Below are 25,840 nucleotides of genomic sequence, written 5' to 3' on the forward strand. Positions count from 1 at the left end.
CCCGGCTGGCAACTCGATTACAAGTCTAAAGAGAACTTTAGAACTGCTACAGCTTGGAAGCGGAGCTCGTTTCGGAGAACTGGTTACATTCGTCTTTCCAGCCCAATGATTGCAGGGATTTCAAGCCGTGTGAGGGCTAGTTTCAGCCCGTGAATAGCAGTTTAGGGCGGGTTCATTCTCAATAATAGCTGGCCTTTAATTTCAATGTTTCGTTGAGCTGAGTTAGCACAGTAAGAGAGGAAAGATCAATTACGCCGATCTCATAGCGTGCGGGGTATAGGTGTTGCATTTGAATAGCACTAAGTTAATTCGTCCTTCATCCCCTGGAAAGTGTCCTACCGTTTATGTATGAATGAAAAGCTTCGTATAAGCAAATATTGACTCCTTTCTATTACAAATCGTGTTTTTTTTTTTGTTTTTGTCAGAAAATGACCACTGACTGGGCCGTCTCATTAAATGACCGCGCCATTGTAATATCGTGCCATTGTAATAGATTTGGTGTTGCTGCAAGACAACAACTTAGACTTGAGCTTAAAACAAGCTATTTATTCGGCACTCACTGCGTGTGTTCTGCATTACAGCGTTGAAAATACTCAATGAGATCTCACAATCGTGTCTTCGTTTCTCAGCTTCGTCCGCTCGCCCCTCTGTTGGGTGGCACGCGTATTCAAACACCAAACTAACCAGTCTGTGTCTCCCTCCGTCTTCTCGGGAGTCTTTCCTGCTCATTAAGCTCCGCTCTTTCGACAAACTTTCCCTCTCACACCTAAATTGCCTGTCCAGCTGTGCGCTTCGGGCTTCGCTGCGTTGTCGTGTGCACCAGTCGATTGTCTCCCAGAGAAACCGCAGCGGTCCGTGGGCCATAGCCGGTCCTGTTCCACTTCGGCGGCCCTTTTACGTTAGGGCGCAAATCAGCTACGGTCCGACGTTGCGGCAGTTGCGTGCAATGCGCGCATGAAGCCTCGAGATGTCGACTTCGTTCCTCCGTGCGGCGACCGTTTCTTCGAGACAAATATGTAGTACATGGTTTCTGAAGAAAACGCCCATTGTGAGTAACTCTGTCGTCCCGAGTGCTTGATCCTTGCTAGCAGAAATACCAAGGTTTGTTCGAGACCGTAAGTCTTTCATCTTACAAAGCGTACTCAAAACTGGCCTGAACCCTCCTCTTCCGCAGTTGTCTTTACTACCGTCCTTCTTCTGCTTTCTGCTTGATTATTTCTTGATTCTGCTTAATTGTTTATTTATCTTTCAAAATCACGATAAGTACACGTAGGAATGCCTTTCTCTCGAAACGGTGTTCAATTTTGCCAGGCCCGACTTTCTCAACCAATGGTGTAACCTTTACTTCAGACTCGTTTGCTTTGGTTATTTTCTACCGTTTAGTCTAGAGACATTTCAGCTTGAAGCATGGTCTGCATAGCGGCCTCACGAAGACAGCCAGGCAGGTTTGGGGCATTGACTAGCACGTTTTTAGAACGTCTTTGCTCCGTTGGTTGAGCAGGTCATCCGACAGAAATCCTGCGTTTTGTGTACCTGCTGTACCTACTGTACCGTACTGTTGTACTCCACTGTACATTGAGCACAACTTCACGCCGAGTCTTTAGTGCGCTGCTCCGGAAAGCAGCCGTGTAGGGAGCAGCTCCCGCGGCGCGCTGGTAACGCTGTCCCAAATCCCAGCTCTTTCCCTATAATTTGCGACTCGTAACGACCTCGGAAGGATCCGGGAACGTGCCGAATTACAACGCGCTCCCGTTTGGCGAGCGACTAGTCGTCGCTTTGCCGACGCTCCGTGCTAAAGAGGGGCGAGGGCGAAAACGTAAAGGAAGGAAAGGAGAAAATGAAAAGAGTCCGTAGAGAAGAGAAGGAGAAGAGGCCCGAGCCAAGGGAGAGGGTTTGCAACTAACCAAAGTGGGGTTTATATAATTAACACTCTCGGGGCATGAAAGGGAACAAAAGGGTGGCACGTGTTCTCCAAGCAACCCCACTACGCCTCGCCGCCCTCCCCCATTTTCTCATTCCTTCCCCTTCCTCATTTTCTTCCCCGCTATGTATTTCTGCCATAATTATAATCAGCGTTTTGCAGGCGCCTCTGGTTTCGACGTTAACGACACAGCCTCCCGTATGCAGGGTTGGCGGTGGAACTTTTCGGGACCATTTACTTGCGCCGCTCCTTCTCACCCTAATTCCTGATTTTTGTTTCCCATTTTTCCCGAGCTTCTGCTGACGACATCTCCCCGTCGAGCACTCGTTTCGTTTGCTGAACACGACTGATGAATACGAGACTTTTTTGTAGCGGATGCGAAGGCGTTCGTGCTGTGTATGTGTGTGTGTTTGCACACTCCCCCTAGGCCTGGTGCTTCGTCGACGTCGGAGAGTTTAACGCCGAGCGCGGCGCATTCGGTGGTTGCTCAGCGGAGCCCTTAGAGGAGGAGGACGTGTTCTCGGCGTTTGGGATGACAGGCGGGTGGTTAGAGACTGGGGAGAGAAATGAATGTATCACTCGACGACGAGATGTTCTTGAGGAGATGCTCGACGATTTGATGACGGAAATGGCTTCAGCTTCCTGTATCGCTTGAACAAGAACGCTTGTGTTTGACTCCTTTCGGAACCGAGATGCAGTGGTGAAGGCGGAGAGCATTAGCAGTTGCAGGCTTTGGAAAGCAAGGGGGTGTTTTGCCGGCGGCGTAGCTTTATGTTTTTGAGACGTCTCGTTTTTCGCTCTTGAAGGCCACCCTTTTTTGTTATGAGAGAAGTATTAGATATGAAGTCGGTTTTATATTTTTTACCTGACGACATCGTAGGTTATAAATACCTTAACAGCTGTCGCTAAATCTTGCGTTTCACAATGATAACCGTCCTGTTACTTTCTTTTATTTATAATGTTTTCTTGGATGCGAAGTTACCTTATTTGACCAGGTTTATCGTTGTTTTCTAGCGGTCGTCATTTTAAACTGACGCAAGTTTACGGTTACCATCAGCTGTAGGTGACATCTAGTGCACAAACCTAATACCTATTTACTTACCGTATTCGTGGCTCTGTTTGCTGGTGTGTTCACATGCACGTCTTCGGATTAGTAACAGCACTTTAACGTAACGTTCAACGCAATGCTACTTTTTCTATTGCTTTGTGACGGCCATGAGTGGAGTTTTTTTGCGGTCGGTATATATATCGTGACTACCCCCCCCCCCCCCCCCCTTCCTTTTTCTTTTTGTCTTCCGCATGTTAGAGCTTGTAGGTTTGTCGGAAAAAGCTTGTTGGATAATCTCTTAGGTCGCTGTACTTTCACTGACAGCAAGTTTCATTGATCTCTGCATTGAATATCGTGGAATTCTGTATTGTTTCGACAAAAATGAACGTTCGCACAGTTCACAGACCATTGGGTTAGCAGACCACGGTGCTCACAGCTGACAACCCACAGTTCATAGGCTAAAGGGGTTTCTTTTGAGCCGTAGACCACTTGCTTACAGCACTGTTCGCGCCCGTAAGCTTGGAAGGAATGAGGAGAAAAGTTCTCACCGGCAAGAAACTAGCACCTCTGGGAGTACAACGCCATTGGCACTGCAGAGTTCAGCTGCAGCTACGGTGGCCTGAGAACTTTTGGTCGAGACTGCACATTCTCAGTCTCGTCGCAGTCGCTGTTATATGCTGTGCTGTTGCACTGTCAACGAAACTCGACATCTTCTTCCCCCCTTTCTTTGCACGCAGAGCCGGTGGTTCTGGAGGGTCCCCGAAGCCGGACGGTGGTGCGGGGCTCCCGTGTATTGCTCCCGTGTCGCGTGGAGCCCCCTCCGTCTTCTTCTCGGCCGGGGAGCAGCGGTGCCAGCAGCGTGCTTTGGCTGCTGGACGGCCGCAGCCTGGCCGGGCAGGGCTCTTCCGCGTGGCGTCAGTTGGACAACGGCGACCTGCTCCTCCTCCAGGTGGAACCACCCGACGCCGGCTCGTACCGCTGCAGCGTCAGGAACGGACACGGCGTCGCCTACTCCGAGTCCGCCGAGCTGTTCGTCCACGGTGAGCACCTCGGGGTCGTGTTCTTAGCTGTGCAGGGTGGTTGGAAAATTCTGGAACCTATAGTTCCCATTTCTTTGTGTTGCACTGACATCTGTTGGTTCTACGTTCAGCGGAAGGGAGCGGGCTGGGCGTCCCGCTTGGCTCATAGCACATCTAGAGGTGCGAGTGTCCTTGAAGGATTTTATTGCGAAAGCAATACTACGCCAGGTGTCGCTCTCTTTGCTGTACCGCAGCCTACCCTTCACCGTCGGTGATCGGTCATGTGACTACTGACGTCATACCAGAGCGAGAGATGGGGCACCAGGTCAGCTCTTCAGCGCGCCGCAGCTAGAACTTCGCGGCCGGTCGACCACCTGAGAACGGCGGCAAGCGATTGACGTCATACAAGTTGCAAGAGCTTGCAGGCCTTGCTGCGGCGATCGCTATCGGGTGTAGAGAAAAGTAGCTCCTGCTCGCCGGTTCTTCCGTATAGCTATGGAAGACTTCGGACGCAAGTCAAGATTCTTGTGTTGTGTTACCGTTTAACCTGATGGAGGGTATGGATATCAAAAATGCTACAAGTTACATCACTTGCTTTCGCAGTTACCTAGGCTTAACCAAAGCTAAGTCCCAGCAATTCTTTAAGGTAAGGGAAGGCACGGTAGCAGTCTTACAATGGCCCGACAGTTTGTTCGTGCCGAGAAGGAATATTTAACGAAGGGATGAAGGGGGCAGGTGTTAAAAAAGAGGGTCTTGTTGGTACATAATTTCACAGGAAGAAATGCTTCGATGCCCTGCTGTTTTTGTCGCGCCATTTCTTCGTGTGAAATTAAAAAAAAAGCATTGATTACACTTATTCTCTAAATCTCAAAGTTCAGCAATAGCTGTTTTGAAGTCCGAGCGGCGTGGCGTGTGTTGTGCGCGCGGCGCCAGCACGAGCGGACGCACTTACGGCTACGGCCAAATGTCTTGATTTACCCATCATATGCAAACGATGTTAACTTTTCTTTCCTTGGAAAGGGAGGGCTTGGTAAAAGGAAATGTAAATAACGCAGTATTGTTATTCTGCGAATTGCGTCGGGTTATTAATTCACGCGACATGGTTTTTTACCACTACTGCCCTGTGATTCCCCTCCCCGTTTCGTTATTCAATGCTGAGTTCGTCCGGAGATAAATTATGATGATAATGATTGAAGTCGAAAACGTCTTCTTTGCTTTTTTTTTTTCGCTCGGGCTGCCTGTGTTGACATGTGTTCGAAATTATTTACAAATACTCGGTGCCATTCACAACAAAAAAGTGATATTTGCACCCCGCATGGTTGTCGCTCTGAGAGAGCAAATCTGAGTCATCTGTCGGAGGCACTCATTCTTTTCTGCACGTATTCTTTTCTCTGCGCTGCACAGTCGTCACTGACTTTGTGCTCACTTAGCCTCAACGCTGGGAGCTTATGTAACATACGGGTTGCCAGTATTATGTGAATTACTGAGCGGTGGTCAGAGGAATTTTTGCGACACGCGACTTCAGAAGTTGCTTTGTGTCCCGGTACGCGGTATGACCAGCGAACCGCGACAACTGATGGGTCATACTTTTTTCGAATATTCAGTATCCAGATTTTCATATAGCCGAATCGTGTCATGAAAACGTTTCGGTATAAGTATGGAGAAACCTATGCTTCTATTAAAGCTGCTGTGCGCCGTAAAAAACTCAACGACGGCGACATTTTTTGACACGCAAGTTTGAACAAAGGCGTACTGCGTTCGTGTTATTAAGTTGCTCCAAAATTCTGATATTACTGCTCTAAAATGATCATATTTCTGCTCTGTAGCTGCTCCAGAATTTAAAATTCTCTGCTCCAAGGGCTTTTCCGAAGCCTATTTTGATTGCCCACTCCTGCTATAGTTCGCCGCTTTCATTGTGCCTCTGTTGTCCATCTAGGTCATAATTTTTTGATAATATTTCTTCAAGCTACTCATGCTATCCAAAAAAAAAAATTTAAAATGTTCCCCCCACTTCAATTATAAAACTTCCTTTTTGCTTCTTTTGATTTGAGTGACTTTAGCTAATTTGATTCGTATACTGAACAAACTTCGCATGCAATTCAAATGTTCGACGCTCGCGGTATGTATTCAGCTGAAAATGATTACCGGGGATCTATTCTTTCAACGGTTGGCCGCGCGTATACCTCACTACAGCCTATCGCCTCCGGCTGGCTTTGGTGAATTTTATGATCAGTTAAGTCTAGAGTAACGCTAACTTTATAGTACGCTGAGCCCGCTCATCTTTACGCCAGTGTGGCCCGCCAGAAGCCTTCAGCTCTCAGTGGAGCGTACCGTTTCAATAAGCGACGCGTGAAAAGGCGACGTTACGCTGGGCGCCGCAGCGAAGCATCGAGAGGTTATCGTTCGTCTCGCCTCTGTGACGCCAGAAAAGTAAACGAACTTGGATGGAGTAGAAAGGAAAGATTACGGGCTGCGTGGAGTGGAGGTGGATAGGAAGAGTGTCGGGTACGAGTCCCGTGGGTTTGCCTTCCTCAAGCTTCACCACCCCTGTTCCCTATCGCAGGCTTCGTTCAGTTCGGAAGGTAGTTCCCGGCCTGCCATTTCGGTAAAAGAGCGTGCCTAAGCACGTCCGTAGTAGTGGTAAGAGTCTCAAGGAACGTGGAAGGGAATGGGGAAGGGAGGAAGTAACAACTATTCCCGTTTCCCTTTCTTTTGTCTTCCTTCTCTCCGCTGTGAGCGTCACGTGACCTCCCACTCTTTTCTAATGGGACATAATTAAATTACGAATTTTTGCCCCTGGCACCCCGGGGACCCGCTCGCGAACCCGCGTTCGCGCAGAGGTCTCGGCTGCGCCGACTCCGATTGGGACGGAGGATCTTCTTAGGGGAAAAAGGGGGGAGGACAAGGATGGGGAAGTGGTAACGTTGTACGTACGGGAACGCCTCGCGCATATACACGGCTCTGTTACTCCTCTGTTCCTCTTGTTGCTGAGCTGCCTTCGTGCCTGCTTCCGCCGCCGTCTTTCGTTGCGCGGTGCCTAATTAATCTTTGCTGATTACGGTGTGGGCTCCTGGTGGAAAGCGGGTAGAAAGAAATATGAAAAAAGGGAGAAAGCGCTCGAGGAGCGGAGGTGTAACAACGGGGAGTGGTGCGCAGAAAAGGGAGGTGTGGGGGGACCGGGAAAAAAATTAACAGAGGCAAGCGTTGTGTGCCTCTTGCGTCGGATGCGTTCAAGCGTCCCTGCCGTTGCCGCCACCACCACCAGGCTGGCCGCGGAGCAGTCTTCATTGTCTCTCTGCGTCCTCCTCAGTTCACGCATAGCCTGTCGCATTATTCGCGTCTTCTGTATCCACATCCTTCCCGCCCTCTGGTGGCTTGTATCCTCCGGGACGTGCCTCGTCGTAACTACGCGCGCGCCCTCTCTTGGGCGCCGCAGCAATCTTGCTAGGAAGGCAGAACCCGAAAAGCAGCTCCGCTTCCAAGCCAGATTACGACGGCAAGGCAGCTGTCATCTCAACTTATGTGTTCATGTGTATGTTCCTTGCTTATTTTATATGCCAGCTTTTGTTCCTTCTGTGTACTGCTGGCCAGACAAAGGTGTCGCCTCTGCGCTAACGGCTCATTGTCTTACGCTGTGATTCGCTTAGCGTATCGTGGCGCTTACGTGGCTGCTTGTGACGCACTCCGCTTGTGCGGGATTGGTGCCTTAGCTAAGCCAGTGTTCGTGTTCTCAGTCGAATCCTGGTCAGTAGGTTTGAGGAGATCCTGAGGGGATACTAAGTTTCCTTTTGAGGGGCTTTTATTTGTAGCAGTGTTATTTTGTCTCCAGTGGACTAACACCTGTAGAACTCCTTTCGTAACTGGAGTGTTTCTGATCGGATAGCTAATGGAGATATACTACGTCTTAGAACCTTTCTCATGTCGGTAATGTTTAGTCTTTTTGCGTTGGCTGGTCCCATCGACTGTAGAAAGGACAGTTCTTACAATTTAGCGTGTACGGTTTTATAAAGCGAGAACGTTTCCTACCGTCGTTGCCCTGGTTGCGAAAGGTGGTACATGGAATCCCCCTGGTGCTGTTCCCAGTCGACCGTCTACCAATCGGAACCTCGGAACCAGAATCGCCACGTTACGCGTGGCATCGTCCGTGGCCACGGACTGACTTGCCGTTTTGTTTGCTGTTCTCGCTGTTGTGAAATCGTACTTCTTCGGTGTTTTGTAAAACGGTTTGTCGTGGAGGAGACAGGAGACTCTAAGAAACGTGATGTGACTATCAATCCAAAATTTCCGAAAAACCCCGGCGACCACTCTTTCAAACCTGCTTTTATGGTCGTAGTTATCATCGCCATCGTTATAATCACTCTCACCTTAACAGCAGCGCGAGTGATTAAAAAATGGCGTGCACGCCCAGTTTCATTGCCTATCCTTCATTAATGTTGGTGCTTCCTGGTACTCTCGCCACCTTCTGCAAGGTGCGTCTCCTGCTCCAAGTCAAGTTCGCCTGGTCATCCTCTCCCTCTTTTTTCTTTTCACCCTCTCCCCGTCGTCGTACATGAGTTCGCCGGCGCTGAATACTGCGCCCTATAGAGCCTATACGGCTTTTATATTCTTATTTTTTTTTGTCATCTCTTCCGCCGCCCGGTGCCGCAACCTACAGAAGAGGAGACAGGCTATCGAGGCTCAAACAAAAACAGCGCAGCGTCAAATGAAGCGCGCACCGGCTGCGCACAGGGGTCGGGGGTTGGGGGGAGGAGACGTGTCTGAAATACCCGTCACTTGTTTGTCGACAAGGAAAGCGCCGGGTCTGGGCGCCCGCAGCTCTCTCTACCTCGGCGGGTAACAAGAAGATAGAGGCGCGTGTGCGGGTTGGAAAAGCTGAGAGAAGGGAAAGGGGGTTGACATAGGGAGGGAAAGGGCCGCGGTCCTATGAAAGCCGGGAGCTCACTGCGCAATCGAATTCAGAGCCAGATTTGGACGGATAAAGGGCGTATAAATATATACACACACACAGCTTCGCGGTACGACTCGGATGTTTTGAAAGCTCGCTTCGCACTGGCAAGCAACCCTATCTGTAACTCTGATTTCGTGTATTGGCTTCGAGGGATGGGAAAGGGAAGACAGGGAGGACTTGGTATTCCTCTTTCTCTTCTTTTCTGTATTTTTGTTTTCTCGGTCCGGATACAACTGTGCGCCTAGACTTCCTGAGCTGGTGGCGGTGCCCGGACAAATCTGAGTTTCGAGCGGCTGCGTTGCGGAGTTTCCATGTGTAACCGCGTCGCCGACCATCTTTCGAGGTTATTTTTCATTGATATATTTAACACGCCTGCCTTGAGGCAGCTAACTGCTGGCTCACTGCACAATGCGACGTGCGTCGGAGAATCGTTGTGTAAACGAAAACTGAAAAGTCGGGTTCCGCCGTAAGAAGGCCGGGGGCGTAACGCGCATCATCCGTTCTAGAAAGCCTTCGTTTCTGCTCGAATCGTTCGCTTTGGCAGCGCCGACGCGTAACGATGCAGCGTCTGTGGCAACGACGTTAGCTCGTGCCCGCCACCACGTATGAACTATAACTCTAACGAACTTTCTAAATCCTTCGGATAGGGCGGAAATTTTTGACAAGTCGCGCGTGGCAAGCTTTCTCCTCGTACTTTCTTCTCTCCCTCGTTCGACCTCTGACTTTATGTTCCGACCATGTGTTTGTCTTGTGCCCTGCTGTCTCGATGCCACGCTTTCGCCTCTGGCTTGGCGCAGTAGATATAAACGCGCTTTGAGAGCAGGCGGAAGTGTTTCTCTTTCTTCCAACTTTCTCTCCGGATAGAGAGAGGGAGAGGAAATAAACTTTTATCCTCCCGCGCGTTCTTCTGCGTGGATGCTTGTTCGCCAGCCTCTGTTCCGGTTGGAGGAGCCACGCTCGTAGCCCGGGTGCCGGAAGCTTCGAATGAAAATCGGCTTACGCGTTCAGGCCCTCTGCCCCGGTGGCTAAGAGCTTCCGGAAAATCCATAAGCCTGTCGGACTGAAGTGGCTTCAGTCTCTGCCTCCACTGCACACAGTCGACCCTTGTTAAGGGTTTGCTACCTGTTCTTTCTCGCTCAGCGCAACGAGTTGTGACGGCTGCAGTGCGCCAAAGTTTGCTGTAAACGTTTCTCCCAAACAGCGCCTAAAGGTATTAGCTGGGAGTGTTTCTACTGGTATATTTCTTAGTTCTTTAGGTGACTGCGCGTCTGACGCGCTTACGACAAACTGTTGCGTGAAGTGCTTTGCTCAAGGCGCGCTTATATACGTGGGCTGAGCTCCTTCATGCCGATTCCAACTGGGTTATGTACATGTTCGCAGGAGCGTGGTGAGTAGACCAGTAAAATTTTACGATGCCAAGGAAGATTTGTGGATATGAGCCATATCGTGCGGCGGATGAACAGCTTAGTAGCCCGCGCGATTCATTGTGTCCCGAAAGTAGCAACATGTCGTCCGCCTGTGTAGACGCCCCTTCCTTGGTTGTCATTACGACATGATAACAAACAGGCTCCGCGTCCTCCGTTAGGCTTGGTAGGGATCGAAGTCGAGAAAGAAAATATCGTCCTTATGCTTCGGGTTATGTGAGACTCTGATACCTGAACTGGGATGTTGAATACGGAATCATTATTCACGTAAAACTAACTTTTTAATTGGGTAAGCATTTAAAAAGTCGTCAATTACTCGATACAGATAAAGCCTTGCGGTATTTCCAGCTTTTAAGAACGCATTGTTCGTGAGCTGATTTGTGTAGTAATTGTGAAGTGGTTCTGACTGCGGTTCGTCCCACTTGGATGACATGAACAGCATTAATGCGTCCACTACAGTTGGCACTTTCTCAAATGAAATATGCAGTCTTAATAGCCTGAGCATTCTTCGTAGCTTCTTCCACAGTTTTAATACATTGTGAGATGCAGTATGCAGTTGCCGAATTTTAGGCTCATTACTCTGATATACTAAATTGTACACTCGTCTAAACACGACGTGCGTGTGAACTGGGGAGTGAGTGCTTAACATTAAGCGTAGCTGCAAAAAAAAAGTCGAGTTCAGGCTCTCCTGGCTGTCTCAGTTGCTATAAGGCATTCGGCTTGAAAGCTCAAGCTATCTGCAGCCGCAATTCAACCTTGGGCGTCAGCGCTGAAGTCTTAATCTTAATTCTTCTTCGGCAGGTAACACTGAATCAGTAACTTAATAAATTCAGACAATCAATTAATGATTAAGGGGGTTAATTGAATAAACATTAATTCATTAATTGGTTGCACATTCCAGTTCAGTACTCCGGAACGGAATTTTCGGAACGTCGTACGGTGGCTAGTGCAAAAGAATAAAGGTGGCGGCTGCTTATCAAACCACTGAGAATTCGTAGCTCATTAACAAGCTTGTTAGCGCTAACACGCTAACGAGCTTGTTAGCCGTGATTGGCGGGTATGCGCTGGCACGCGTTAGCGTATAGAACGTATTAAGCAAGAGTCTAGCTTTTTCTCTGGCGATGAACGTGATCGTGCAAACAAGTGAGAGTAGCATTTATTCCCGTAGCAATGGCAACATTAAAAGCGTGCTAATGGAAGGGAAACCTTGCGCCTTGAAAAATCGCTCTTACACAGAGCGCGACGAGCTCGTTTATTCGAGTCGCCGAATGCCTTTTAGCGAGGAATTACATATTAATTCGTTCTCGTTTTCAAGCACGATTGAGCAAGCGATGGTAAAAACTATGGAGAGGAGGCCGGATTAGTTCCTCGTGCAGACCATAGTGTGCCTGAAAAACAAAAAAGAAAACTCAGAACCGTTTCTCTCCGCGTCGTTAGCAAAGTCCTTTCCCTTTCTGTCTCTGTTCTCGCGTAATTGAACCCGGTCACCTGATTCATTTCTTTCAATTTATATTATTTATTCCGTAACTTCTCTGTTCTCATCTTTCTTTTTTCTTTCTTTCATTGTGCCTTCGTTTCCTCCTTTTTGGAGACGTCCTTTGGTCCATTCTCGTGACTGCACGCAATACAAATTCCCTTTGGCGGACACACTTAACCTTAGCAGTTGAGCTACATCATTATCAGGATGAATCTAAGTAATATTTCCTTCTTCGGAACACAGCGCGCTGTGTGTGTTCAGCTTTAATCCCTTACTATTTGAGAATTGTGAGGAGGGCCCGGGAAGAACTTTTTAACCTTGTCTCATTGGAAGCGACCGGGATGAAAAGAACAGTAAAGAAGGGAGGAATTTCGATGACGAATATTCGCGTCTTTATTATAACTGTGAACCCGCTTGAGTCGTTAGGGTCGTTTCGTTGCACGTTTTCCTCATCCGTCTCTTGCACTGACGCAGCAGCAGCTGTCTTGTGTGCGGCCGTCTTGTGCTGTCATTTTTTTTATTGGTATTCATTTTCATTGTGTTGCTGTTCGACTGGACAGAAAAGGACATGGACGGGGTTTATTAAACGCCAAACGATCCCGACGTCGTTATCTGCAGGTCATTAAAAGGGTGCAGCAACGGGCACATAGGTTGGCCCTGTGGATGCCAGGAGTCAAGAACTTTAGAGCGAGGAAAAACATATTCGCAGTACAAAAACAAGGGCAACGGATTACATGGATGCACAAAGAGGAAGAAGTTTCAGAAAAAAGTTTTGTTTGCTCGCTTATTCTTTTCCCGGTAAATTTTATCGGCAATATCGACATCAGCAACTTCGCTTGAGACTGACGGGCGTTTGTTGTCCGTTCGTTGTAATTACGTAAAGCCGGATGGGTCTCTTTTATGCCTACTTGCCTTTCTTTCAATTTATTTTTCTGGAATGACATTTTTTTCTTTCTCACTTGGCAAAGAGTTAAACATTTTTTGCGGTGTTTTCTTGTAATCTTTTTATGTTATTATTATTAGTACTAATACTCATCGCATACACTAAGTATTTTTTTTTCTCTGCCTTCAGCGTTATTGCACGGGGCAAAATTCGATGTGTCCACGTGGCGGATGGACGCAGGTCTTTGCTAAAACGAGTGTGGTTGATCTCTTACAGCTAGAATGTACTTCTGAAGACGCTGTTGTCCGTTCCGTGCGCTCTTGGTCGATGATCGACCGTTACTTCCCCTGCCATATTCCCTTGCACGACCTGGTTGTTATCGTACCACTACTGGTCAGCCAACGAGAGGCTGACGGGTTTACTGTTTCTAACAGTAGGTAGCCTCACGTCAGTGTGTGAAGCCTGGATGTCTTTGGTATGCGGTCATTTGTCATTCTACTGCCCTTTACTCTCTGACCTATCGCTTTCGGTATTTGTACCGTTACTTCTTTATTTTTCACTCCCCACCTGTTTTCATTTAAATTTTGGCCGCTCATTAGCGTTTCTTAGGTCGTCTTTCGTCCTGGTTCCTACACTGTATGACGTAAAGCTTTGGATTAGCGACAGGCTTCAGTACCAAATCTCAATTGTGCTTCATTAAGTGTGGTTATTCTGGCGCATCACCTGTCGCAGCATTGCACCAGGTACAGCCAGGATATTCCGTTCGGTTGTCTTGCCCTTGGCAGGTTTCATTCTGTGCTTAATATTTGAACTTCTTTTTAATTCCTTGTTGTCCTCCTGCGTTCTTTTTTTAACGTTTGTCTACGTTTTAACATCATTCCAAACATATACTATAGTGTTTGCTTTGAGTGAAACAATCTACCTCTATGAAAGTATCTTGAAATTTCGCTTTTCGCTCAGCTTCCTGTTTGGAGATGTTGTGCGTGCTGCACATTGTGAGGCAGAGCTCGGTAAGTTTACCTGGTCAAAAGCTAACACTTAAATATAACGCACATGTATAGCGCTAGCGCTGCTCCTGGAAGGCACCATATCCGCTGATCACGCAAACGCAGGCAAGAATCATGCCCTCTCGCTGGTCTGGACACCCTCTCGAACTTCTCCCTCCCACCCTGACGCCCATTCCCGGCTCCATCCTTTCTTCCCCTTTTCCCTTCCCCTTCGGCGCTTTCTCCCGGCGCCTCTCGGCTCATTATTCTCCGCGACTCCTGCTTTGCTCCCCGGCTTGACCCAACGAACCGAAAACGCGAAAATGATGCCCGCCCTCACTCGTTTCTCTTTACCGCTTCCAGCATTCCTCTTTTCCTTTTCAATCTTCCTTTTCTTCTTCTTATTCCCTAGCCGTCCTTCTCCTCACCGGACAGCGGCAGTAACCGTCGCACCATACTGCCTGCACCACCTAGCTGCACACGGCAGTATATAATACCGCCGTTCGCACGGCTGCGCAGCGTATACTGGGGAGAGCGGGGTGCCTTCTAGTTTTCGCTTCTTCCCCCCGGCAAACTGCCCTTTCTCTTTCTTCTTCTTTTCTCTTAGCGTCCGTGCCACAGAAACGGCCCATAGCCGTGGTTCCGTTTTGGAATGGGCTCCTCCCTGCACTCCTTTCCCGAACACAGTCTCCTATACGGCATTCTCCCTTCTTCCCTACCACCTTACCCTTTCTCTCAATATCCACAGAGGCTCTTGCCTATGCTGCTGGCACTCTCGCCGCCACCACCATCGCCAACACCACTGCCACCGTACCATCACTTATCCACAACCTCCTCTCCTTCTGTTTCTCTCTCTTGATATTGCCGCCATTTCCTCCCTTCTACCCAACAGGCATGACGACGGAACTTCGGAACGGCCGGGTAAGTGTTATGTGAGCAACTCTTCCGTGAGGAAAGGGAGAAGTGTTGAGAAGGAAGACGAAGATGGCGGCGGTGGGTCGTTGACCGAAGTCCATGTTTTCCCTTTCCCCTCCTGTTCTTGTTTATATTCCTTTTATCCCCGGCACCACTACTCCTTTGGATTGCCGGGGCGGGTGGGCACATGAACGCAGGGAACCGTTTTCCTTTGCTGCATGACTTTCCTCATGCGGCTTAAGTCATTCCCCCATCTTCTTCTGAAGCTGGGAACGAAACTGCTGCGCTATGCTCGACATGCGTGCGAGACCGCGGTGTGGATGTACACCCCTTTACGCATTGTTTTTTTTTCCTTTTCTTTCCACTCGTCTCGTTCTTATGGTGCGGGTGTGGTGTTCCATGCGATGAAGGTTGTCTGGGGTGCACCTCGGGCTTACCCAAATGTTTTGCGCACAGCGAGTGTGTTTATAGACGGAAAACGTTGTGTCCTTGCTGGCGGTGCCTTTTTATGAGTTTGGTTCGCCGGTCGCGCTTAAAAGGTGGCGGTATTCTCATTGATTCGTGGTTGTCGAGCTTTCTGAGGGAGTCGGCAGTCGTGATGAAATACGGCTTTCTAGCTTTCGAGCGTCCATAACATCACGCCTTCCTCATTACTAGGAAAGACAGTATACTGAGCCCGTCGCAGCTAGCGTACGGCTTATACTGTTATTATATAAAACAACGACATCAATCATTGATGGACCTGACAGGCAGTAGCACTGCAGCCTCTTCTGGTAATGAATGCCGCCTTGATGTCGTGGTGATCTGAACTGTCATGGAGCCAGTCCCTCTTACATGAAGTTTATCGCTATGATGCTTGCTAGCTTGAGCGTTCAGCATAGTTCGTCCGGCAGAAGTACTTTATCGGTTTTACACATAATACCAGAAGTTTATTAGAGAAGCCACTACTGGCTCTTTATCTTCAGCTACCTATGGTGCTCGTGTTTATGGCACCATTCTCTTAAAAGTCTTTTCCTGGCTAACTATAGTATCAAGGATGTATACCTGCATGGCGGTTGCGGCTTTCACTTTCTTCACTCCCCCACACTCTGATACACGGAATTCGGAAATCCCTTGCCTGTCACTTTTCATTTGTAGCTCGCATCTCTGAAAATTTCTTTGGTAGGCGAGCGGGAGACATCGTGCCTTACCATAAGACGTACAGTGACCGAGCATCAGGATTGATTCCTACATAATCCAAGCTTATATACAGCTTAAGGTGTACTTTCTCCCTCCCCGTTCCTCTCTCAAGGGCTCGTTCTTTTCATGGCTACCGTTAAGTTGGAAGTCTACTGGAGTTTTTGTCCCGAGTTCCTCCTCTTTGATTACTCGCTTATTCAGGTTCTCCTGTGTGCTATTCGTTTTAATGTGTTTCTCTTAGAGGACCCTCTGGCGAGCGTGGCTATGGCGCATAGTGCGTGATTCCACTGAGCGGGTACATGATCTTGTTCGAAATAGAAGGAGCAACAAAAACAGATAAAACAAAACAAGAGTAAGCGGAAAGGAACGAAGGCTATACTGGGTGCCTAGCGAAGCGTGACATCTCAAGCAAGGCGGGAAAATCCGCCAGAGTTGCGGTTTTTTTTCACAACGGTGCCGTTTTCCCGCAACCCCCCTCCCTTCCCGCTGCGGAAACTCGGGTTACGGGCCGGCGCCACTGAGGGAAAGCGGAGAGAGTGCGCTGTCCCCCCAACCCCGCCGCTAGCAAAGGAGGAAAACAATCTCGAAAATAGCAGAATTTCGAAGTTCTGGAAGTTTTTTTGTTCTTCGTCTGTCTGGCGTCCCTCTTTCCCCTGCACAAATATCAGCCTACGTTGCGGTTTGCGCAACGCAGAACCGTCCCGTCTCGTCTCGCGACGGCTTAAAAACCGCGACGCTGCCACGTAATGGAAAATAAGTCGCATACCAAAGGCGCCGGGTTGGCAGAAAGGGGACGAGCGAAAGGCTGGCTGCTGTCCATTTCTCTTTTTTTTTTTCCTTTTTGTCGTTGGCTGTTTATGAAAAAGTGAAAAAATGAAGTAAATTTTGTCGTGGTCTGCAGAAACTGTCGTCTGCGCGTCTTGTCCTTGGGCTCGTCTTGGCTCCGTGCCGTCTCGCCAGCTCAGTGCTACATCTGCATCGTATACGCCCCGCGTCACAATGTATGCAGCTGTAAAAGCGTCGAGGGTCGGAGCGCGGGTCCACAAAGCACCGGCTCGCATGGAGCAACACCCGGCAGTTGATGATCCGGAAACCGGAACGTGGCCGATTCCGAGGGGTTCCATGCCGTCTTGTCTTGCCATCTTGTCTGCTGGGCTGGGCTTGTCTTTGCTTGACTTGGCTTGGCTTGGCATGTCGTGGCAGCTTTGCCGCGCTCTTATGTGATGCAAGCAGCCCGGGCTTCCTCGAGGGGAAGACCGAGACCAAGGCATCGAACGCGGTTCCATGAAGGCAAGCAGCCCGGGTTGAATGAATTCATACGACGTCCGCGGAGCAAATGGACCGCCGTCAGTGCTTTCTATTATGTTGTTGTTTTTTTCCTCGAAGGAAGAGGGTGTGCGGAGGCTTTCCCATATTATCATTTTTATGCAGGGCGGCTGGGAGGGTTTTTCCATAGCGCAGCACCAGGCAAGTGGACGTCAAGCAAGCAACTAGCCGCGAATATTGACGCTGAGGTCATCAGTCGTTTTTGTTACTTGTTTTTTAAAGCCAAGCTATTCGTGTTGTGCAATATGAATGCAATCTAAGTATATATATATATATATATATTTTATTCACATGCAAAAGAAAAATGAGGTGACAAGACCAGTGGGTTTCTGGCGTTGAAAGGCAGACAGAAAAAAAATTAAACAATGATAAAGTGTGCTATGGCGAGGAAATAAGAGGTCATCGACATGGAAGTGGTTTGGTGAAGAAGCGAAATATTGTTTCTTTTTTTATTATTAGGTTATCTTACCCAGGGCCGCTCTACACCGAAATTTATGGACGCCCCGCCTTCGAACATGTCTTCACTGTGTTCTGTGATTATGCGCCCGGTTTGAACTATTGTTTTTTTTTCTGTTTTATTCTCCTTGAGCATTGATTTGTCCAATCTTCCTAGCGTAAATATTCAGACGCTTCCCCGCACGTGTGGGCATACAGTGATCAAGCTCGTCTTTGCACACCGTATCGCAGAGTCATTGCCTACCGTAAGACGCTATGAAATGGCGCCGTGCTCTCTGTAACAATTTTTTGACCCACCCGTAATAGCGTTCGCATTATGCAGAAGCCGCGCTACGTGAATTCGCTTTCCGAACTGCGTAGCAGGACACCTACGGACTTATTTTTCTTCTCGGAATCATCTACTTGGGCGACAAGTCCAAATCCGCCAGTAATGAGCGTCACCGGTGGATGGCATATGCTGGAGTGTGCCCGATAATTTATTTTTTTTGCCAGCGTATTCATAAGTAATGTACTACGTGCGTCATTCAACGAACTCCATCGTGTGCTTATGACGAGGCCTGTGTGATTGCATTTGCTCTCGCATTCGTATTCTATATGCAGGGACATCGTTTTACATTTACGTAGGCCCGGTTTCCCTCCGTCAGTCCCAGCTGTCCCTCCCTCCTTTATCCCATCCGTGTCCCGCCTGCCTCCACTGTATTTGCATACACTGCTCAGGGAGCGCTCTCGGATGACTCCCACTCATGCAAAGCTCAATTCCTTTCTTGTTTGCATTTCTCTTTCCTTTACTTCGTTTTATTCCGAATGGCAGAGTTCCCCCGTTTTTCTGTACGCATGCTTCTTTTCTCTTCAGTCAAAAACTTGTATATTCGCTGATAACTTTGTCGTTGTCCCTCCACTGACTTCAGCCAGGTGTGCGCCGCACGATGTCGCTCATTGCGAATTCAAAAACCTTCCCAGAGTAGCCTCTTTGCTTTTCTCGAAATACGTGACTGCCACTACCCGGCGTGTAGACGCTTCGCTTACGTGCTGAATCTGCCCGCCTGTTGCGGGGAACATCGCTGTGTTCCAGTAATTTTTTCCTGTCTTTTTTAATCTAAATGTTTATCTTCTCTATTTTTTCTTCCTGCGTTTAATGACGTCATTTTATTTTTTCCCATTTCGGGACACTTCTGTCGCGGTCATACCGCAAGCTCAACACCGGGAAGCACGATTTCCACTTCTCAAATTTTCTAAAATTTAGGAACGCCCATTGATTACTTTTTTCTTCCTTTCCTTTTTTTCTGCATATCCGTCTGCTACGTATTTGTTTCGGCATATCCCATATTTGACTTTTGCATCCCGAATTTCCTCTTCCCCATTTTTCTTGTTTTCCCTTTTCCCTACAGTGAAACTATTTGGCTGTAAGCTTCCTTGTTCAGAGACTTCGGTCCTTCCCGATGTTCTTCCCCTGCCTGAGCACTGTACACATTTGTTCTTATTTCCTTCCTTTATTCCGATAGCTGATTACCCGCGCTTGCACACTCGCCAGGCTGTGCCCTCAAGGAAAACCCCGCACCCAGTCTCAGACTGCGGTTGTCCTGTAAATTTTTGAACTTCGCGCGCAAGCATCGAGTCCTACCTGACAGCAGCAAACAGGTTTTTCCTCGTTCTCTGTCTTCCCGGTTCTTAGAGCGCTGCAGTTTCCGCGTGCAGTAGGAGCACCTCTGTTGCGCAAACTCTTATGTACTCGCCCGCACGCGTGCGCGCCTTTTAAAACTCGCTTGAATATTTAATGAGGTCGCGTCGGGAACTTTTGCGCGTGTTTCGTTGTTCTCACTCCCCCGTCTCTTCCTATCTCAGTTTGCAATGCATTCCGCATCCCACGCACCGTAGGGGAGCAGACGGGTGTTCTTCGTGTCTTGTGACTTTTATTTATTCTTTTTTTACTGTGTTGCCTAACACGGAGGGCGCGTATGTCGCGATCACTGTATATCGTGCACTTCGCGAGACGTTCGTTCCTTGAGCTGCTTTCAGCTTTTCCTCCCCTGTGTTCGTCGTTTCTTTGCCTTTTACTCGCGACGCACCGAGAACATCGAAAGCTACTCTCTATTCAGACGCCCTGCACCTTCGACCCAGCTGGGTGTTGCAAACGAGAAACGCCTTTTGTCGCATGCCGGAGTGGTCCGCGAGCGGCGGTAAATTCTGGTTAATTGTGGCGGAAGGGGCGGTGGTGATAGCTTCTCGTTTTCTACACTTTGCGAGCGAAAAAGACTGCAGCTTTCTCAGATTCGCATTGTTTCGAAGGCAGTTGTACAATAAGGCTTATCGCCGCGTTCACCTATACTGTGTTGTCTTGTATTTTGCTGTTTTGATTGGCTGCTAGGTTACGGAGTTTCCGGCCGTACGCAAACCGTCGCGTGGCTCTTGTGCAAAAAGGGGCTTTAGGGATCTGTACTTTCATTACCAATCAACGACGTCCTTCCTCTACCCGTCCTTCGTCCTGGCTGTTCGTTCCATATAGCTACTATCTGCGTAAACTTGGGGTCCTTTTACATTATGGTTAGTGAGCTCCTGCTGCAAATTTTTTCTTCGGGCGTGTTCATGTAGTGGTCGATTTGCTATAATGTTACTTGCACGCGTTGTTTGGGAAGACTCATTTGCCCCTCAGTTTACCAAGGGTGGCTTGCGCCGAGCTCTTTGATCGCAGCGAATCTCTTTTAAACCCGTGGCCACTTCGCGGTCTCGCCTATGAGCTGTTCAGGCAGTTATCGGTGGCGCTTCGAAACTTTTGTTTCTCCACTATATCCTCGTTTTATGGAGCGCTGAGTGGGTCCTTTGAATACAGCAGGTGGTATGATAGTCTGTTGACCTCCGAATTTATCTCCAGTCACAGCGACAGATTTTGATTTACGGGTTTAATAGGGAGTTTCAGAACTGTTATAACCAATGAGCTCTTGTTTTGCGAGCGAGCGTAGACCCAGAGCTGAAAGCCACAACAATGCCGTGCCTTCACACATGCCCTGGTTTCAAAGCTCTCTGAATATGCCATTTGCGAAAGTGGAACATATGCTGGAAACTGAAAACTGCTGCAGCTCCTGCACACGACGAGCAGTCCCGACCGGGAATCTTTTTCCCTGCCTTTGTACGTCGTCTTTATTTTCTTGGCGCCGAATTTTATTTTCTAGCTGTCCCGTATTTTCCCCTCCTTAATTCTGCCTGTTCACATCCTGAAACTATGGGCGCTGCCTATGTGCGTGCTACTTGTCTCGCGTGTTTTCTGCTTTTATTTTGTCTCTGCATCTATTTAGTGCTGTTGGGAAAAGCGTCTATTTTGCTTCTTTCAGTCCTTACTCGCTGATGCTTTCATAGCGCTCGTCACTGCTTTCGTCTCAACGGACTAAAACCACCGCGCCGAGGTACACCCTTCCTTTTTTTTTACCTGTTAGTTTATTTTTATCTTTTGTATCTTTGTCGTCGACGATATTGACAACGGTTTGTGTCTGTCTCTCTGGCTTGTGTGTCTCTCTCTCCCTCTTTGGATTGCTCCAAATTGGTCTATTGGAGTTTCGATTTAGCATTTGCTAAGACGAGATTGGACTTACTGCCGTACGTGTTCTGGGCAAAACACCGGCAGCCTTGGTTGATGCGTACGCAGCGTTTATTCTGCATTGCACCGATATACCGCGGCGAATTTGGTATTCTTTTTTAATTTCTAAGCCAGCTTCACCGCAACGCTCTACGCCGACGTAATGGCTATGCCACCAGGCTGTGAAGCAAGCAGTTCTCGGGCAGTTTTTGTGGTCCAATACTTTAGATATGTCGAAGTGGTTCCTATGGTGACAGATCAGGTGAACCTTTTGAGCTTAACCAAGGGCGCTGAACGTTTTGAACTCGTATAACTGCTGCGTTTCGGCGCAGTTAGCTGCTCGAAATGCAACGTGAAAAAACATACTTTACAATTAGGGAAAATGTGTATTCATTCTTGAGCACTCACACTACGGCACTCAAGCACATGTGTGCACACTCCCGTCGTCTTTGCGCTTTTAAAAGTGAATGTTCACCAACCTACCCACCTATCTGATGTGTCGCAAGAAGCATGTTACAGCTTTCCTGTGTTCGCTTGACACTGGTGCGGTGTTTTGTCCCCGCAGCACGGAAGAGATGACCCAGAGTTCACGTACCGTTAGCTGCACACATCGACACCTCCACTTCCTTACCTCCCAATTCCTGACGTCGACAGGAAGCCGGGTCGCTCGCTTCATCCCCATGCACGGTGTGCGTTGCGTCCGCACCGTGGTTTGCTAACAGGGGCCAGTTCTGGCCTCTCGGTCGTCTCGTTAGAGCTCACAGCCTAGCCGCGCGTTTGCCTGCCTCGGGGAGGAAGGCGCCGTCTATGCTGACTGGCCTGGTCCCTTGTTGGAGTCAGCCTTCCTTCTTTCCCCGACTCCTTTTGTCCGCTAAGCAGATTGTGAGGGAGACGGGGTTGGTCTTTGCCTCGCTTTATTCGCGTGCAGCTCTGACGAGGCCTGCCGCTGGAACGACGCCGGGAATTGGGGATCATTCGGGAAGCCTTGTAGGCGGGGTGTCATTTAGACCGTACTGATTGCATGCAGTAAGCCGTATCTTTCTTTACGTCACATGTGTATTTTATGTTCAACTGGAGGAAACAAAAAAAAATTTCATGCTGTCTTACTGTTTTAACTGATTGTGAGGGACGTTCGCGCAAGAAAGCTTTTAGCACGCTTCTTTCATCACGCACCTTTTTTGCTAAAGTTTTTCCTCACCCCCCCCCCCCCCCCCCCCCACACACTCTCCCTGAGGTTTTCCCTTCCTTGTTCACTTTGTGATCGTCTTTGCCAAAGGTAAACAGGCTACAAGATTTGCTTCTAAGCCGTATAGTACACCTATTACGGTGCCTCTAAATGCCAAATGTTCTGCTGATGTTACGTGAAGGGTTCTGCTTACTTTACACAGAGTTAGACCTTAAGATAGCACTTTTGCACTTCACGGCTACGAAACAAATCCCGTTGCCTGGTCACTGTTGGCGATGCCATGACACGAAGCATTTTTTTAGTGCGTTTTCTTATTTCTAAATAGTCTTTGCGCAGGTGTTCGTTATGAATCATAACGCGTATCCTGCCAACGCACGAGAAATAATTGCTGACGCTGCCACTTCAAGCCTGGGTCACGGTTTCTGGAGTGGCATTTAGTTTGATAGAAAGAGGTGTTACTTCACAAAAGAAGTTCAGAAATCTTACGAAGCGTGCACATTTGATTAAACTGGCAACTGTGTCTAAAAGAAGGTCGAAAACCTATTTCTTTCAAGGCCACCAACTCAAGGCCACCAACTCCGTTATCATTTGTAAAGTGCGTTGGTCACGATTGAAAATTGATGTCATTATAAGATCGTGCTTTGTCTCCTCCTGGTGTTGTATTTTGATCTCTTTATTGGCGTTAGCGATTCATTTGAGTTCGATCATATGCATTCACTTCTTGATCGAATCATCGGTGTTGTATTGAATTCGAGGAAAGTGTACGTAAGCGCCGAGCTTCAGAGAAAAGGATGCGTAATTGACTGGCTGCTGTCGACAAACATATGAACAAAGCAAACATAGCTACGGACAGGGCTGATACGATGCCACGCCTTCTTTCCTGCATGAGAAAAAAAAAACGCAAACATGTACAAAACCAGGGAAAAGGACGGAGCGTCCATACCGCGGTCGTCCGTAAGGAGAGCTTGTCAGCGCTTCCGCCTGACAGGGCACAGTGTGGTGTCTCCTGGCGCCATCTTGTGACCGTGTCATCGACTCTGCCCCTTGCCTGGAGTGCACGATAGCTTTCCCTGCGGCGCACGACTTCGCCTTCCCTCGACAGAACACTTAGTGTAGAAGAGAAAAGGAAAGGAAATATAAGGAAAAACAGGTAAGCTTGGAAGAGAAGCGCTGTAGGAGAGAAAAACAAAACAAAGAAACCCGAAAAGGAAAACAAAGAGGGCACCCATGAAAGGCTCAGAGTGACGTGCCGAGAGGGCGGGGAGCAGGTTGGCCGGAAGAAAGCGGGCATGTTTTCCCTATTGACTCCTGTCCGACCTGGGGAGAAAAGGAACACAGTTGTCCCTTGTTTCTCTGTCTCCTCGGACAAGTGCTCCGCACGCGAGCTGTATTGTACAGGCGGCGAGGTCAAAGAGAATACGCGCTACCGGTCACCACGAGGAGCTGCGCTCGCTTCTCAGCGATTTGTCCAGTAGTGAGTTTGGTAACACTAGAAATAACGAGAAAAAGAATTTAGTCTTCCAGTGGGACGGGAATGCTTCAAAGGAAGTGGCCCTTGAGACAACTGCGAGGCGTCGTGTCGTCCGTATTTTGGTTCGTGCTCTAACTTCAATGCTCAAGCGCGCTTCTCCAAACCCGATACTTCTCTATATATAAAGCTTAGGGACGGGAGCCGAAACTTCACTGAGGCTGTATTCTTTGTCGATGCAGTATATCTTACCTTTAAATCTGGGAATTTGCTATATATTTTTTTTTTTCTCCTCTTACAATAAGCAAGAACAACATTCATGGCAGGGGGTTTTATAGAAAACCTGACTGCCGGTTATTTCGCTTTTGTTTTTTTTCTTTTCTGTGGGTGTTACTCTTCGAAACCATAAAGGACGAAGAGAGAAAAGTGTTCGTCCATGAACAAAACCTTCAGCCAACTTGAGGGAGGTCGAGCAGATGTGCCTAAAACATTCCTGGCATTCTGCGGTTGTAATATGCATTTTTTTTTTCATTATTTGCAGCCGAACTTCAAAAAAATCATATTGTCTATTTATCCCCTCTATCTTAGCAAGATTTTCTTTTACAGTGTGCATTATGAGGTCTACAAATCAGGCACATACCTGAGACCTGACTGATCTACATAGCTCTAAACACAATCACCCATAAGAGCCAATAGTCAAGTCCTCCTGTCACCATCTGGAGTCCAAATACGAGTCCTGGAGTAACTTTGAAAGAAGGCGTGAAGCCTCCTTTCTACATGACTGTTTTCCGCGCGGGTAGACAACGTCCTGAAGGGAACTGTAAAGGTCTCCTGTATTCTTGAGGGAAGCGAACAACGTACACCTTTCCGCGTTGTACACTCCATGGACAGCACATAAGATAATGTTTTATATCCCCGCACACACCACATGTGGGACACAGCGGAGGTGACGCCAGCCCCGTCTTCCACGCAGGGGTGCCAGCAGAGCCCGTGCAAATGCGGTGTAGTAATGTGGCCTGGGATCTTCTTTAGTCCCTTGGTCACATATGACTTGTTGGGCGAACTCCACAGGGTACTGAAATGGTCGAGCACTGTTTACCGTGCAGGTCTTTAGCTAAGAACTAAACAAAGTTCTCATTTGAGAAGAATCGTCTTGAACGGCATTTCTGCAAAACAGTAATTTACTTTTTCGATTTTATTTCGGGACAAAATGCATCGTTCTGCAGCCTCCTTTTACTAAGAAAGGTCGATTGTATTAACTGCGCCCAGGTGGATCCTTTCGCCGTGCTATTAAGTACAAACCGTATCCACTGACTCATGTTGGAGTGAAATATTTCTTTCAGACCATAAAAAATCGTGTTTGGTTTAATAGGCGTTTTGAAGTAGGCGTTCGGTAAGTAACGACTGCGATGCAACAATTCGATTTCGATCGGCCCGTGTCCTTTACCTCTCTGTTCTTATGTCTCTTCTTCACGATTCAGTGCTTGCCTTTTTTCGTAGAAAGGAAAAGGACTGTTTGTATTGCCCTTCGCGTGAAATATTGGCCGAGGACTTATTGAGGTCGGCCCGTGGTTAAAGGGTTCGCTTAAAGCGCTTGCCGCCGACGAAGGCCCTTTTAAACTCCCCTTCGTTCTTTTTCCTCTTGCTTCTGCGGAGCAATTCGCCGTCGTACGTTCCAACCGAGTTCTGTACATTGCCCTCGAGAGAGCTTGTAATTGAATTCGGAAAAGCATTTGGCCAGGCAGAAGAGCCGTGCAGGCCTTGCAGGCAGTCTGTCGTTCGTATTTCACCAGAAGACACAATGGGGGAGAGAGAACAGACCTCTCTTTTTGTAGCTGGAGAGGAGGCTGCTTTGGGGAAAGGAGGAGACATTCCGAGGTACGCCGCGGGCCACTTTAGAGTGAGCTTTTTTGGAAGCAGTGCTCCATGCAGCCACTTCTCCTTCGGTAATTGCCTCCGTATTAGTCGCAATAAGTCAAACAGCAGTCGCGACGGTTTAGGGAAGGAGGTTTGAGTGCTTTTTTTATTTATTTAAT

General features: G+C 48.3%; 1 protein-coding gene across 1 annotated transcript in view; it reads left to right on the plus strand.

The window, feature by feature from the left end:
- Positions 1-25,840, plus strand: part of LOC149365405 (tyrosine-protein kinase transmembrane receptor Ror2-like) — a 473,725-nt gene that overhangs the window by 350,401 nt on the left and 97,484 nt on the right. Inside the window, exon 5 of the mRNA XM_089542304.1 lies at positions 3,707-4,009. Coding sequence (XP_089398430.1) covers positions 3,707-4,009 — 303 coding nt within the window. The remainder of the gene's footprint in view (positions 1-3,706; positions 4,010-25,840) is intronic.

Source organism: Amblyomma mixtum, chromosome 1, assembly GCF_055824585.1.
Source record: "Amblyomma mixtum isolate Tamu chromosome 1, ASM5582458v1, whole genome shotgun sequence".
Taxonomy (NCBI): domain Eukaryota; kingdom Metazoa; phylum Arthropoda; class Arachnida; order Ixodida; family Ixodidae; genus Amblyomma; species Amblyomma mixtum.